Source organism: Marmota marmota, unplaced genomic scaffold, assembly GCF_001458135.2.
Source record: "Marmota marmota marmota unplaced genomic scaffold, marMar, whole genome shotgun sequence".
Classification (NCBI taxonomy): domain Eukaryota; kingdom Metazoa; phylum Chordata; class Mammalia; order Rodentia; family Sciuridae; genus Marmota; species Marmota marmota.
In genome coordinates this window covers 9,784,217-9,800,815 of record NW_026000082.1, presented here as the reverse complement: position 1 = coordinate 9,800,815, position 16,599 = coordinate 9,784,217, and the positions used below count along the sequence as shown (strand labels likewise).

Genomic DNA, 16,599 nt, shown 5'->3' with positions numbered 1-16,599 from the left:
CTCCTTACACTGAATGCTCCTCTGGTTTGAACCAGCCGGGTCAGATGTGTGTGTGTGAGTCACACTCTCATTCTTGCTAAGTCATTTGTGTTTCATGACATGATTTGCATACTGGTGAAACAGGTCTCTACTGTCCTCTCACTTCATTTCCATTGCTCTAGGGACAGTTGACCTAAGAGTGAAAAGGAGGCTTTTGTCCTTCCTATGTCCCTGCCTCTCCTCTTCCTGGAAGCCTATCCAGATCTCCAACTCCCATAGTAAGATACTTTCTCCTTTCTCCAGTCTCCTTGATGGTTCCCATTTGGCTGTGATTCATGAGCTTAGTGACTCACTCACGTGATGGAGAACTAGCATTTCTCTCTGTAAAGTTAATTATCTGCATTGAGGACCAAAGAAGAATTTTTAGGTGACTTTTCTCCTCCTTTTAAAACTAATCAAATCTTGTCTTCAGTCATTGTCAGGAGAAGGAAAGAAAATGACCAGTTTGCTGAGCAGTGCTCTAGATGTTTCAAAGTACAATTCCTGCAACTGTCACAACAATCTCTCTCTTTTTTTAATATTAATTTTTTAGTTTTAGGTGGACATAATATCTTTATTTTATTTTTATGTGGTGTTGAGGATCGAACCCAGTGCCTCACACATGCCAGGTGAGCACTCTACCACTTGAGCCACATCCCCAGCCCACAACAATCTCTTTTTAAGTGGACATCAATGTGCCCATTTCACAAATGAAGAAATCAAGGTTAAAGAGAACCATGATTTACTTGGAAAGTAAAGGAGTCCATGATCTAAGTACAGAACTACCCGGTCTCCTTAAGGAAATTACTGCTTTACACCCAAAATCTTGATCTTTTGTACTAGTCTCTTCGATCTTTGAGAAAAGAAGCATTACCTCATGCTCCATCCCCTCCCATCCAGAATCAGAAAAGTTCTCCAACTATTCTACAACTATTTACTTTTATGACTTTGTACCATATTATGAACATTTCTGTGTTCCCTGTGTGAACAGGGTGTGACATAGAACAAATGCTCAGAAACGGATGGATGGATGGATGGATGGATGGGTGAATGGATGGATGGATGGATGGATGGATGAATAGATGGATGAGGGGTAAAGGAGTGGAGGGGTGGAGAGATGCATGAGTTAGGGAGGAAAAACATCTGATACAGTGGTTTATTTCCCTTGGAAACAACAATCTTGTTCCTGCAAAGGATTTCAACAGACACTCCCAATATGTGTGGGTACATCTCATGGGCACACCAGATCCCATGCTCTGGGATTCCAAACATATTGAACAAAACCTCAATGACTAACAACCACAGGCTAGAGAACATGCCTGGCAGAGGACAGCCCCTTCCCTGTCTCCTTGGTACCCAACAAACCCTCTGACACATCAATAGTTCTCATGGGACAGCACAGAAAATCCAATGGGTCAAGTGTTCAGCAGTGGCAGAAAAGGTCTTCCCCATACCACATCGGCCCTTTGTGGTCTATCGGTCAGTGATGAGGAGGCAAAAGAAAATTCTGATTGGAATGGAAAGGAGCACAGCCTCTGAGCATCAGATGGCCTGGGATTCACTCATTCCTTCATGTGATGTTCACTGCGTACTTAACTGCTTTGGGGAGTGGGATGCAATAGTGACTCAAAAGACAAAAAATGGGGCTGGGGTGGTGGCTCAGTGGTAGAGTGCTCGCCGAGCATGCAGGAGGCACTGGGTTCTATCCTCAGCACCACATAAATGTAAAATAAAGATATTGTGTCCACCTCAAACTAAAAAGTAAATATTTTTTTTAAAAAAAGACAAAGAATGTTCTCCCTAGTAGAACTTACAATTTAGTTGAGACAAACAAGCAAATGAATATATAATAGGTAGCTGGTTAGACACTGAGAGGTATAAAATAAGGCTACAAAGGAGGATGGGGCTGTCACTTTAAACAGTGTGGTCGGGTAAAGTTCTCTGAAAAAGTGACCTGGGGAAAGGCAAGGGGTAAGAGACAGACTTAGAGGGAAAAACACAGCAGCTGGGGAAAGGCCTCGACACAAATTTGCTACAAAAGAAGGAGCTGGGACGGAAGATCCCAAAGGCTGGTGATCAACTCTCAAGTGTGCCTTCCAACTCCCTGTGTCCTTCCAGCCATCAAAGCCAATCCCCCAAATCCCTATCCTCCTTTCACCTGCACACAGGAAGTTCTTCTAATGTCTCCTGTCTTCATGGGACCAACCCTACCAGAAGCCTTCCTTGGCTTGTGCCACCTGCTGTTCCAGGTTAGCATGGATGCCACAATTCCCATGATAAAGTACACATCCCCTTGCCCCTTCTGCACAATTCATCAGACTGTTATTGTCTACCTACGCCTCCAGTCTGAACTCTCCAAGGGCTGACTGCTCCTTACTAATCTCCATCTCCCCACTCCTATCATGGTGCTTGGTGCATAATAGTCACTCACTAAACACTTGACAAATCATGAATGTTCAATGCATAGGTGAGTTCCTTGAGGGCAGGGCCTGGGTCTGATTCATCTCAGTAACCCCAGAAGGTAGCAGAGCACCTGGCACAAGAGGAGACACCAGGTGTGCTACACGATTTGGGATTTGCCCTGTAGTTTATCCAGACAGCCAAGTCATCCTCAACCCCTAAACATAGAGGTGCAGGACCAATCCAGATGTGGTCCCCTGGGGTGCAGGCCAAGGCTCAGAGGCAGGAAGCAAAATTTATGCTTATAGATACTGTGGGGTTTTTCATATTTGAATTCACGTTAATATCTAACAAACCTTAACCTCATCCTTAAGCTTCTGTGCCCAGATATAATTTGGTGTTTGGGGCATGGTTTTTCCAAGCTACCCATTTTGCAAATCAAAACCTAATATGGAGTGCCCTTCAAAGCCAGGGAGGCCATAGATGGCAGCTGCAGGAGTGGGGCCGGCTAGTGTTTCTCATCTCCTGCTGTCTTCAAACTGTATGCAATGTAGGTGTTTGTCCCTGAGAGCTTCCCATCTTCTTTTTAACACAGAGAGCATTTCAAAACTCTTGCAAAGTGGACACAGTTGATAGAGTGCTTGCCTTACATGCACAAGGCCCTGGGTTCAAGCCCTAGCACTACACACAGACAAAAAAAAAAAACTCTTTCTAGTAGAACCACAGAGATGTTGAGATGAGATGTGTAGACACCATCTAATCCCACTCTTTCATTTGACAGATGAGAAAAGTGAAGTCCAGGTAGGAAAAGTGGCAAGAACGCTGTGGAATAGACAGGACAATCTCCACTTGATAGATGAGTACCCCGAGTCTCTAAGCTAATCCCCCACTTCTGGTTCCTGGTTCTATAGTAATGCCTGTTGGATTCTCTCTGTATGTTCAGAAGTGGTCTCCCAACCTTTCAAGGTCACATTAGCAAAAGCATAGGGCTTACTGGAGGAGGCCAGGGTCCATTTGCCCAACTCCTGCACTTCCTGAAACACAACATAAAAGCATCAGGGAGGGTGGAAGGGCTTCTCTAACTGACTACAGGATCTTCCACCTCCTCTGACAGGCAGCTACAGTGCCTTGGAACTTTCTTTACAAAACTTTGCAAATTGGTTATTATAAGGGATGAGGTTTCTGTGTCACATCACCCTGGCAAACAGTACCACTCTCATCTTTAGCCTTTTGCTTCAGAGGTTGTTTCAGGCCAAGGTGACTTTACAGGTAAAAACGAGTTGTGTGTAGGGACGTGTACATGTGGGTGTCTGAGGGTTGTAAATGTTGAATGGGTACATGTTCCCAAGAGTTGCTAAGAGTGTGCACTGTGGCATGACGACGTGGGAGGAGTGATAAAAGGCTTATTAGGAGATGAGGGATCAGGGTCTCATCTCATTTTCCCTCTCTCTTCCTTTCCTTCCTTCCTTCCTTCCTTCCTTCCTTCCTTCCCTTCTTTCCTTTCTTCCTTGTTACCTTCAAACAATAGGAAGGTGTCAGAATTTTTTCCTCCCTCAGAGACATGCAAATAAATCTTCAAGTCACTCCTTATAGCTGGGCATGGTGGCATATGCATGTAATCCCAGCAGTTTTGGAGGCTGAGGTATAAGGATCACAGGTTAAAGAGACCAGCCTCAGCAACTTAGGGAGACCCTTTCTCAAAATAAAAAATAAAATGGGCTGGGGATGGAGCTCAGTGGTAGAGTGCCTCTGGGTTCAATCCCCAATACAGAAAAGAATAAAAAAGGAGAAGAAAGAAAAGGAGAAGGGGAAGGGGAAGAAGAGAAAGAGGAAGAGGTGAAAGAAGAAGACAGAAAATCACTCCTCACTCATGATTTATACAGAGATTCTTTGCCATAACCTCAGCTGGTAAAGGGGTGATGGTGGAGTGGGGTACATGGGCCTGGTGGAGAGGGTAGGGACATCTCAACCATTAAAGCAGTTGTGTAGAAAAGCAAGTCTCCTTCAGTTGAAAATGGAGTTAGGATCAAGAGGTTATCTTCCCCAAGCTTATCCTGATGAGATTTGTCTGTGTTTGGTTTTGGTTTTTGTAGCACAACATAATGGAAAGAATAGACCACAATGTGGACTCATTTCAAGACTAAACTTCAGGTAGCTTTTCTGTCTCTTACTGGCTGCAGAATTTTGTTACTTCTTAGATTTGGGTTTCTTTGTTTCCAGAAAAAGGAAAATCAAAACACATCTCATCAGACTCCTGACAGCATGTTACCATATAAGCTAGATACAGTCCCCAGTGACGGGAGCCCCCAAAATAGGCTCCCCCAAAACATCATCTTCACCTTTGGGGCAGCTGTAAAGAACATCCTGCCCAGTGTTGGCTTCAAAATAATCCAATGTTTTTCTCTTGGAATAAAATGAAGGAACATTAGAAAGAAAAAAAATGAACCCATACCCAACTCTTCTAAGCACTTTTACAAAACACTGAAATTACATTTGTAAAATTGCTTCCAGCTCTGGGTAAAATATACACATGCAGCAGGAACATAAATACTTTGCTAAATTATCTTTTCTAAAGTCAAAACAAAAACAAACCAACAAACAAAAAGAATGGAAGGAAGTGCTATTCATGAATAAAAGATCCAGGGGTAATGTTTTCACAGGTTGGGACCACCTTTAAGCTTTGTATCCTAGGTACCTGAAAGCCAGGGCTTCCAGGCTTGGAAAAGAGTGGGGGTCACAGGGGGAAGCAAAAGAGAACGAGACAATCTCTCTGTTGTGTTTTTCCAATTCCTAATTATGCTTTTTAAATAAGTTGAAATCAAAACGATCTTTTTTCAAACAGCTAATGCTCTTCGGAGCGCTCTGACTTCTCAACACCTTCTCACTCTGAACTCCACCAAGGCAGCTGGAAGCAGGAAGTGCCCTGGCACACAGACCTCATTGAGGGGAGAGGAAAGGCAGAGAAAACCAAACTTAACTGACAAAGAAAAACAAACAGCCTGCTGTCAGGCAGCTGGGGAGAGGAGGGTGCTCCTCCTGCACTGCCCAAGCATCCCAGGAAATCAAGGCAGATGTAGCCAGGGCAAGGGCAGCTTGTGAATTCAAACCATGGCTCCACCCCTGGCTGAAGAATCTCAAATGTGCTCCTTGGTCTCTCTGGACCTTCATCTCTGGATTCAAGAAATAGGGATAAGGATTCTGTACTTGACAGTGTTGTGAGGAGGCCAGGTGTCCTCAACGATGCTTTGAGTAAAACTCAAAACCACTCTCTGTGGTCAGATGATGATGATGATCTTTAAGGAAGATGGAGAACTGATACAGGGAATATTGGGAGGAGCTGGATCACAAGGCTTGGATTTGAGCAGCTGTTCTGGTCTTTATGCAAATTTTGGTGGATTCTCTGAGCCTGACTTAGTTATCTTTTCCCACAACAGAGAGGATATTATTTATAACATAAAGTTATTTTCTAAGGATCAAATGAGTTAATGGATTTCCAGAAAGCAGGGCTTGTACCATGAAAGCATATGAGCGTCTTCATCGCTTTATAATTTCAAAATGGATTCGCAATCCTTACCAAGAAAGATGGCAGATGCTATTTTTATGTGAAAAGTAGAAGAAGCCTGGAAAATAAAATAACTTCTGCTCAGGCAGTGCCAAGCCCAGAATAAAAGCTAACTTTGTTAGCAAACCTCTCTTTCCAGGACTTCACAGTGAAGTCCGTCCCTAATGATTCTGAGGGATTCAAGCCAGGACTGGACTCGGTGCTAATCAGAGGGTAGGTACTTACCACCAGATACAGCATAGTGTACATGGAGAAGGAGGCGTGGCCAGAGAAGAAGGACTTCCTGCAAGAGCAAGAAAGGGCCATGAAAGGGCATATTCACATCCCTGATACTCGCTTGTCTGTCTTCCCTCCCTAGACTGTGACCTTGAGAGCAGGCACTGTGTCTTGTTCATTCTTGCATCTGTGGTGGTGCTTTGGACACATGCCTGGAACATAGCAGGCATGCATGAATAAATAAAAGAAAGAATAAATGAATGGACTTAGCAGTGCTGTATCATAATGGTTTCTTTACATATCTGTCTCAATCATGTGACTCAATCTTGAATCCTGCAAGAATAGGGTCTGGGCCCTTATTTACCCATTGAAACCAGAGCCTAGCACTACAGGTGCTCAGTGGGTGCTCTGTGAACTGCTCTGCATTGAAGGGGTGCATGCTGTGGCCACTGGGAAGTGCTGAGGTGGCGCCTCACCTGGCTTCCTGCACCTTGCTGTCATCGCCTCTGCATCTGTAGTTCTGAATGTAGCCCTCGGAGCAGTTGATCTGGCTGAAGTCGGGATTGCAGACACTCAAGAAGTGAGGGCGCAGACGTCCTATGGACACTTTGGCAATGTCCGTGAAGGACTGGCTGATGGCACAGCCAAAGAGGAAGCAGCCCACTTGCTTATAGAGGGCTGCCACGTAGGGATTCTGAACTGCTGACCGAGACTTCTCCTTCAGGTAGTAGATCCGGTAGAATTCTCCTGTGATGATCTAAAGGGAAACAAGAAGCAGATTAGGCAGTATCAAGACCCATCTTCAAAACAGATGGTGTAAAGAGTATTAAATGACATAGGAGAATATTCAGTATTTACATACCCGTTATAATCTATAAAAGTCCAATTTTCTACGTAAGAAGTATATAGACACAAATATGCACCAGAGGAATAATCATACTGATAACACAATCATTATTTCCTTTTTTTTAAAAAAGTTCTACATGGGGCTGGGGTTGTGGCTCAGTGGTAGAGCACTTGCCTAGCATGTGTGAGGCACTGGGTTTGATTCTCAGAACCACATATAAACAAATAAATAAATGAAGATCCATCAATAACTAATAAAAATACCTAAAAAAAAATAAAGTCCTACATGGTCACATAATACTTTGTAACAAGAAAAAATTCATAATCAAATATGTATTTGAGAAAATCTCAATGACTCAGGAGGTTAAGGCAGGAAAATTTTGTGTGTGTGTGTGTGTGTGTGTGTGTGAGAGAGAGAGAGAGAGAGAGAGAGAGACAGACAGACAGACAGACACACAAGGGCTCTGCTACAGAAAAAAAAAAGAAGTAAATGAAGAATCAAGGACATGGTTCAGGGTGGCCAGAATGTCAGGGGACCTGCAGATCGGAGGTCTCTGAAATTTGGGGTAAAGTGTCACCAACAGCACTGACTCTGCTGAGGGCCTGAGCCCCAGTGGCAACATTATACTGTGGTGGGGGTTTCTGCACACAGCAGTGAGTACCCCACAGGCAGGTCCTGAGTCTGAATCCAGGCTCCGCCACCTGCCTGGTGTCCTTAGCACTAACTTAACCTCACTGAACCTCAGTCCTTCTCCATGAGAGGATGCTTCTCACCTTTGCAGAGCAGTAGGTTCACAATAACAATGGGTTAATAATAATATGGATGGGAAATGCACCAAGTTATAGAAAGAGATGCTTTTATTTTACTTTTCAGAAGTATGGTATGGCAAAAGGAACACCAGTCTAAAAATCAAGAGACTTTCAGTATAATGCCTTTGATGCTCATGAATGTCTCTGAGTCAGCCTGTGTTGTCTCCTCAGGTCGCAAAGGTCAGCAAGTGTGTCTAAATTTGCACACCTTCCTCCGTCCCACGGTGTCTGCTACTTGCCTGAAACCGCCTGGTCTTCCGTGCAACACCGGGGCAGCTCTGCTCAGTAAGGTGAATGTGCATAGGTCTGTATATCAGAGGACCTATTTGACGTTGCTGATGCACACCACACAGCCTGCTCCCCTGGTCTTAACTCCACAGCACAGCTGTGGCCACTTCCTGGTTGCAACCACAGCCTGAGGACAGCACTGGTCAACTCATCGCTCACCACAAGAGATCCTTTCCCACTTCCTCCCAGGGCCACACTTGCCCTTTCAGCCAGCAGAGAGCCGCTCATGACCACAAGGGAAGCAATAGACTGGCATATCCGGGCACTCCTTTGCAAAGGCTCCCGTTAGGTTTTCACACTGAGGGAAGGTGTCATGAGGTCTGATCAAGGCCTTCAAGGGCCCCAAAGTCTGTGGAAAGAAAGCAGCATGTAGGACGGAAACACCAGCTGGTCCCAGGGACCAGCAGGTGCAGAAGTGAGAACAGTAACTGCCACTGCAAATGCTGGCACAGAGAGGCTGTGTTGATACATGGGTGGTATCTGTAAGCGCCACTTTGTTTTCCCAGGTCACGTTGAGTGTGATTCTCTATGATGGGCACATGGGCAGAGGCCAGTCCAACCAGCATCCTGGCCTAGCCATCCCCTAAGACAGGACAACTAATATCTAACCCTACAAAGTGCTCACAGACTGTCACTGAAGGAGCAAATGAAAGGGGAGCAGGAGAGGAGTCCCAGAGCTCCTCCCTGAGAAACTGGAAATATCCTCTGAACGTTACCAAGGGCCCTTTGATAACACGTTGCAAAGATTAAAATCCGAGAAGCATGGCAAGTCAGAAATGAAAGGGACCATTATGTTCAGAAGAAACTGAGGTCCAAATTAACTCACATCTAAAGATTAGACCCAGGTGCACTGACTCCCTGTCCAGCATTCTTTCCTACCGTTCATGATCTAACCCCCTTTTGAACCTGTTTACACTTTTACCCTATGTAACCTTACAGGCTAACGAGTTCCAGATGTTGATTTCCACAATCATGTTCCCCTACCTTCTCATTCTTCTTTATTTATAAATCATCCTCGCGTGTCTTATATGCAGGCAAGAACCCTGAAGGAGTCAAGTGGCCAGGGGTGGTGTCCCCACTCCTTGAGTGAATTCAGGGTATCAGGTCCTTCATTTGCAGGATCATGGCACTGGATTCCATGACTTATCCCCCTCATCACCGCAGTGACATTTATTCTCAACTCTCCGGGCCTCTCTCCACCACAAGCTTCCCAACCAGGCAAAGGTGATACCACAGCAGAGGAAGGTTGCTTATGAATAACAGCACAGGCAGGAAAACAGAACCACAGCCCGGACACCACCCCTGCCCCAGGATTGCTCCCGAGTTCCCAGAACCAAGCTGCTGGCTCACATGAAGAAACTGTTTCTAAGCGGCTTGCTTGAGCAGCCACCAGCATGATTTCCAGCTTGATGCTGAGAGAGGACACGTGGGTTTATATGGCACCTTGACATCTCACATGCAATTATGATTAATCTCAGGTGAGTCACTTTTCCGCTTCAGTCACCTCAGGGAGGAGGGATCAATGATAATTCAAGGGCTGTCCCCAACTCTAAACTCCCATCATTCTACAACTTCCCTCATCACAGCCTCAGTCTTCAATAGTAAATTGTGAATTAAAACCCTTTCTCCTCTCCTGGGGAGATAAAGAGGTAAAAAGGAGTGCATTTCCTGGCACCTCGGGTTCCTAAGGACATTGATAGCAGTCTCTTATTACAGTTCTTCTGCACTTGAGTTTCATCTGGTCTGCAACTCTGCGAAGAAGATAAATCTATTCTAAGCGCTTGGGTAGATCTGAAGGATGTGAGGCTTGCCAATGGTGGAGTTAAGAGGAAAAGTCCAGGTATTCTCTGTCTCTCAGATGCAAAGATCCCCAGCAGTCTCCATCAAGAGAAGTTTATTATTTCTAATGTTTTAAAACCATTTTCCACAGGAAGAACAGCAATTGCGTTTGAGGACAGGGCCAGGCTGAAGCCATTTAGCAGACACATGACTCCAGGACCACATGGCTTCTGGGACAGCCCTGACAGATTTTGGAGTTAATGAGCAACAAATTATGTATTTTCTCTATCCCCTTGTACAGAAGGGTCGGGGAGTCGGCAACACAGCCATAAATCATCATTATGAACCAGCCGGACTTGGCTTCTTGTAATCCTAACCTTTAAAAGCCCATTTAATGAAATTCGGGCTGTGAAAGGCAGCCCAAACACCGCACCTAGCCTACAGGACAGGCGAGGGCTTAAATTGTTCTCCGACACGTTACACACTGAACGCTGGAGTCCCAGATTTATAGCTTTCGGACTTTATTCATTACTCACAATGTTTTTATTCCTGGGTCATAAAATGAACTCTTCCCTCCTCTGCCCCCTCCAAAGGCTCTGTCCCCACCCCCCCAGGGCCCTCATTTCTGCCTCAGTCAGCAAGGCTCTGATATGTAAATTTCACTGCAGAGAAAAATGCCTTCAATGTGGAGGCCTTTCAGGAACAGCCAGCCACAGATCTGGGGGTGGTGGCAGGCTGCCAGGCGAGTGGGGCTTCTCCCTACCTGCCTGTTAAAGCCCTTGGCACAGAGGCTGGAAACTCATAAAGTGGGGAAGCACAGCAGTTCAGCTAGGAGGGGACAGAACGGGACCCGTCCTTGCCTGCCAGCGGCTGCAGTTGGTGGGGACCCTGTCTCCTGGAGTGAGGAGCTGCTCTTCCTGTCTCTTCTGGTGAAAGAGAGTTCAGCTGCCCACATATTTACAAATACTCAACTGTTCTGGAAAGGAAATTTGAAGAAACTTAGGAGCGATTTTTTTGGAAAGGACAGAACCTGGGATGGTGAGAGAAGCACTGATTTGGGAAAGAAAAATCTGTCTGAGTCCCATCTCTTACTTTAGGCCAAGTGACTTCACCTCTCTGGGTTTAGGGGACCCTACCTATAAAATAAGATTAACAATATCTGCCTAGCAGGACTGCATCTTCAATAAGGTGATATGCCAACTGCCTGGCACCTAACACCTTCCAAAATTGTGTGTGTGTGTGTGTGTGTTTTTTTTTTCCTCCTTCCACTGGAGACAAGAAAAACAAAACAGGGCTGAAGATGAGGCTCAAGCGGTAACGTGCTCGCCTGGCATGCGCGGGGCGCTGGGTTCGATCCTCAGCACCACATAAAAATAAAATAAAGATGTTGTGTCCACCGAAAACTGAAAAATAAATATTAAAAATATTCTCTCTCTCTCTCTTAAACAAAAGAAAGAAAGAAAGAAAAACAAAACAAAACAAAACAAAATCTAACACGTACTTCCTAGGGAATATCTCTTCCAAGATACTTCCAAGAGTTCCTTGAAAGAGAGCATTCCAAACTGAAGAGTTTGGAAGTGTTGCTCCTCCAGGGTAGAAGCACATAGTGTGTATGGATGATATAATACTGTTTTGGGTTTTTTGTTTGTTTGTTTTTGTTTTTTGGTAGTGGGGATTGAACCTAGGGGCACTTAATCACTGAGCCACATCCCCAGCCCTTTTTTATAATATTTTATTTAAAGACAGGGTATCACTGAGTTGCTTAGGGCCTCACTGCTGAGGCTGGCTTTGAACTCACGATCCTCCTGCCTCAGTCTCCCAAACCACTGGGATTACAGGCATGCGCCACCACATCCGGCAGATGATGCGGAATTTTGACCATTTCATCTAGGATGTCTTTTTCAGGGGAACTAAACAGATGGAAAGAAAGCCAAAGCAGAAAGGATAACCCACACTACCATCTTGTTTTATTTTTGACTTTCTACTCTATTTAGAAATTACCCCAAGAAAGGTAACGTTTTTGCAGTGTCCCAACAATTTCTCTCTGAGAACTCATCTTCTTCCCTTGCTGAGTTTGAGGGACAAGCTTCCCTATATTCTAATCTGCTTTAATACAAAGCACTTTTATATCTACTGTGTTTGCTTCTCACAAAACCCTATGAACTACTAAATTATTACTGACACTTTATAAGTTAGAACAGAGAGGCCAGTGAGTCACCCTCAATCAAAAACAAGGCATGGCAGGGCATGGTGGCCCAGACCTATAATCCCAATGGCTCTGGAGGCTGAGGCAGGAAGATCACAGGAGGCCCTAAGCATCTTGACAAGACACTGTCTCAAAATAAAAGATAAAAAGGGTCAGGGATGCAGCTCAGGGGCAGAGCCCCCGTGGGTTAAATCCCCCCTGGGTTAAATCCCCAGTACTGAAAAAAAAAGAAAGAAAGAAAAAGAAAAGGTTCTAACTGCTTGTGCCAAGCTGGCTGTCTCCTAGATGCCCTGGCAGGCAGCAGAGTCTCCAGAGACAGACAGACATAGATGACCTTGCACACCTAAGGCCTTGCTGACCACAAAGAGCCGAGTTATTTTTCACATCTCAGTTACGTAGGCGGATGAAGTTCCTTCCACCCATAAGAGAGTCGTTCGACAAATCTTTGATGATGAAGAATCATCTCAGTTTCCTTCTCAGTCTCAAGGTTCTGCTCCTAAGCCTGGAGACGGAAGCATAGCTACATTTTCTCTGAAGCTGACTGCTCTACTGAGGGCAATGCAGTACAGTCTCATCTGTAACTGGAAATCGATTAGAAATTTAATCTTTGATTCCTCTCTCAATTGGTCATCTTCAGCCTCTTGGCAGGAGATCAGTGCCTGGGAAAGGTAATGAGGACATAGATTTGTCCAAGGCCATCAGAGGAGTTTCTGGGCTCTGTAGATAATGACAAGACTCCACCATCTAGAACATGGGCAGCAAAGAGGCCAGACAGAATCTTCAGAAAATATTTATGTCTGGAATCAGCAACGGCTGACTTGATCACACAAGTCTTATGAAGAAAACAGTTTGAAGCATGGAGCATTATTATTTTCCACTAATATTTTCAGGGACTCAGAGCCATAGGCTCCTGGGTGACCAGCTCTGTAGTCCGTGCGAGAGTCTCCTGGCTGTTCTTTCTGTGACATTGCCTGCTCACAACTTTGTACTCCTTTTTTCACATTGAATTTGCTCAGCTTCCTTAATATTGCTCTTTTTGTTGTTGTTATTGTTATTTCTAAACTAATTTCTCCTTCTTCTTGAGTTTCCACATCTGGCTTCCACCCCATAAATGTGACTCTTCCCTGAAGTTGTGCCCCTGGCTTTCTGCTTCGATCTCAGCCTCTTGAAATACCTTCAATTATTCCTTCTGGGAAGATGACCTCCAAAAGATGCCTCCTTCTCCCTCTCTGTTTCTCTAGCTCCAGCCTACCCCACATTCCTACCTTCGTGGCTCAGGTCTCATTCTTACAATCATTAGAAAACCGAGCACAATAGCTTGAAATAATACTCTAATCATTATCTAGCAATTAAGTGGAGTAAAAAATCCTCAGCATTCAAAGACTTCCACAATCTTACTTCCATCTTTTTTTCCTTGCCTGGACTTTGTCAGTTCCCTTATACTGTGCACTTCCGGGTCTGCTTGACAGTTTTCCTGCAAGCACTATTGCTGCCAAGTCTCTCCCACTGGTGGAGCAATCCCCTCTGCCTGGAATATCAGGATCTCTCGAGAAAATGCCACCCCTTCTTCAAAGCAGAGTTCAAGTCTAACCAGGGTACTGGAGCACTCTGCCGGGGTAGGGTTCTGGTTTTTCCAGTTATGACTCTTGGACGATTGAGCTCTCAAGCCTCCAGTTGTTTATCCATAAGATGGGGTTGATACCAGTATCAGGAGCATAAGGGTTGCTGTGATAACTGAATGAGGCAAGTTCTCACTAAACAATGACTGATGCGGGCCTCTGCAGATGAAAACAGCCTTAAGCATTCTTCCTCTGAACTCCCAACAGCACTGTATTCTCACGTGACACCATGTGGGGATGAAGGATCTTGCAAGGAGAATCATTTTTTTCTCAGCTTGTTTCTCAAGCCCAAAGGAAAGAAGTTTCAACGTTCTGAAACTCTCCCTCCCTGTGACCCCCTGCTGTGCATTTCCTCCTCCTGTCTTTATTTGCTGACCAATTCTTTCCTCTTCTTGAAGGTCTAATAGTGCAGCTTGTCTTGTTTAGTCTTGCCTTGCATCCCCTTTGGACCCTAAGCTCCAAGGACAATTCTATATATTTTACATCAGCTTGTTAGGAGGGAGCTGTTCACCACAGGTTCACCTTCTGTACAAATCGCAGATCGCACCACACTGTCCATCTCTGGTGGCCGTCTGCCAGTATTGTGTATGATTTGTCTTCCTCCATACATTGAACCCTCCCCACCCAAGGAACAAAAAGCTTTACAGCTAACTAAATAATGAGCACTCTGCACAGCATGGGTCTTCAATAACTGTCCATCAAAACGCATGGACTTCAAAGCAGGACAGACCTGAGTTTTGATTCCTGGTCCCTCTTTCTGTAAGCAGAGTAATCCTGGACTAATCTCTTTGCTTTTTCAAGCTCCAGTGTCCTCTCTCATTTATAAAATGAAATAAATATAATACCTACCTTGCATAGCTGTTGAGAGGATTTATGATAAGGTAAACTAGTTTTTGGTCCATCAATCGGATGGTCTACCCCTTTCCCCAACACACACTGACTCACACAACATATTTCCCAGCCTCATGAGTATTATCAATTGAAATAGAGACTATTGTTATCTTGGTACTAGACACATTTTCCCAAAAGTCATGAACCCCTAAAAGCTGTACATAACTAAGAATCGCTGCCAGTGTCACCTCTTCCCAGGGATAGGAGTGAGTGTGGGTGGCAGGAAAAGGAACACACGAGATCCCAGACAGTACAACCTCAATGCCTGTGTTTGTTAAATCCCAAATAGATGTCCCTCCCAGCATCCCCCAGGGAGAAGGTCTCAGAAGAACTCATAGCCATCTGATCAGGGGACAACATAGTTGAAGGATTCATGTGGCCTCTCTCTGTTGGTGGTCTTGGTAATTGCACAGATGTAGTGGATTGTAAACCAGGGGACTGGGTCTCCCACTAACACACTGCTGGGCCAGCACAACTTCACTTTTTGCAGAGTTGAAAATCGACCAGCCTTTAATGAGGAGGCAATGTTGGGGAGCCTTGTTTTCTTGGCAGAGTTGTTGCAGATAAAGGGAGATGGGGGTGGGGGACTAATGAACTCCAGATGTGGGCAAACCGAAGCCTGATCCTGAATAAACAAGTCCTGGAGGTATTAAGCTCTTCTTCTTGTCTCTCCAGCAAGAAATTTGCATGTGGCACAGAGTGTATTCCCATGCACCTCATGGAACCTATTTAAGATTTTTCAGGAAGCAAACAGGATACCTGCCCCTGCTCCACAGAGCCTCTGACATCCATGTGGCCAAATGCTTTTGGTTTTTGGCCCATAATTTTAGGCCTCTTTGGTGATTTTCACAAACATGATACTGAGTACCATGGCCTTTGTCTTGCACTAGCAATAAAAATCAAATCAGATCAATCCCTACCCTGTGCAGCTAACAGGATGGGCAGGAAATAGACCAGTAAACAGATAAGACAATTCAGCACAGACACTGCCAAGAATAGAGGTGGGCCCAGGGTTCTCCACAATCTTCAGAAGCCTGGGAGGAGGCAGCAGAATGCTTCCTCAAGATGTCTACTTGGTTTTTATTTAGCTCCTACTGGCCTCTGTCTCCTAGGAACTGTCATCTAGCTGGGGAGACAAGACCTGGGCAGGAATGCATCACAAGACACCCTATTACAGGTGCTACTTGCCTGCTGAGATGGGATTTAGGGCCACAAGACAACATGCAGTTTATTGGACTAAGCCTCACCACTGTGTTCCCAGTATCTAGCATGCCACAGATGCCTAGACAAGAGCTGGCTTAGAGGGCAGCAGTGGCACCATTATTTAAAAAGCATTGGCTTATGAATCAGAGGATTCCTGGTCTGGCCTTGCCAGTTATGGGAGAGTCACTGAATAACCTAGAGTCCCAGATGTCTCAGCTCTAACAATCCACCTCTCAGAATGACTTCCAGGTGCAAATAAGAGAGTGTGCACTTTGCACGGCTATATTCCAAAAAGAAAGGATGGGTCTCACCGATCTCACATATATAATATCATCTGTTTGATGGACCAAAATGAACTCTGCCACGAATTTAGAGAAAAGGAAAAAATGTAGCTCCAAGGTGGGGGAGTGGTGGTGGTGGGTCAATGGTTGCCCTGAGGCTGCAAGATAAGTAAAAGAATTAGTAAGCACAGAAGTTGGGACTTGAGCCTCAGTCGGATGATGCCAAAGCCTGAGATTTTTTCTTTAGTTAGGAAAATAATTACAGAAGTCAGTTTCAAGGGGCCGAGGGGTCCTGGAGGGAAAGTAGCATTTTTATGGCGAGAAGGAGAAGGGGATTCATCCATGACTCACCCATGCATCAATTCCTAGGTACTAAGAATCTATATAAATCCCTTCTGGGGTCTGACCAAAGCAAGTACTGAGCCCGTGTTTATTTAAAAAGAATACTGAGCATTTTTGCCATATTAAAAACTTTGCTTA

At 44.9% G+C, this 16,599-nt stretch overlaps 1 protein-coding gene across 2 annotated transcripts in view; it reads right to left on the bottom strand.

The window, feature by feature from the left end:
- The window catches only part of Plpp3 (phospholipid phosphatase 3), a 46,951-nt gene that overhangs the window by 20,618 nt on the left and 9,734 nt on the right, over nt 1-16,599 (bottom strand). For both annotated transcript variants that reach the window (XM_048815315.1, XM_015484943.2), the window contains 2 exons: nt 6,673-6,953; nt 6,206-6,263 (listed from right to left, as the gene is read on the bottom strand). In XM_048815315.1, coding sequence (XP_048671272.1) covers nt 6,206-6,263; nt 6,673-6,953 — 339 coding nt within the window. The remainder of the gene's footprint in view (nt 1-6,205; nt 6,264-6,672; nt 6,954-16,599) is intronic.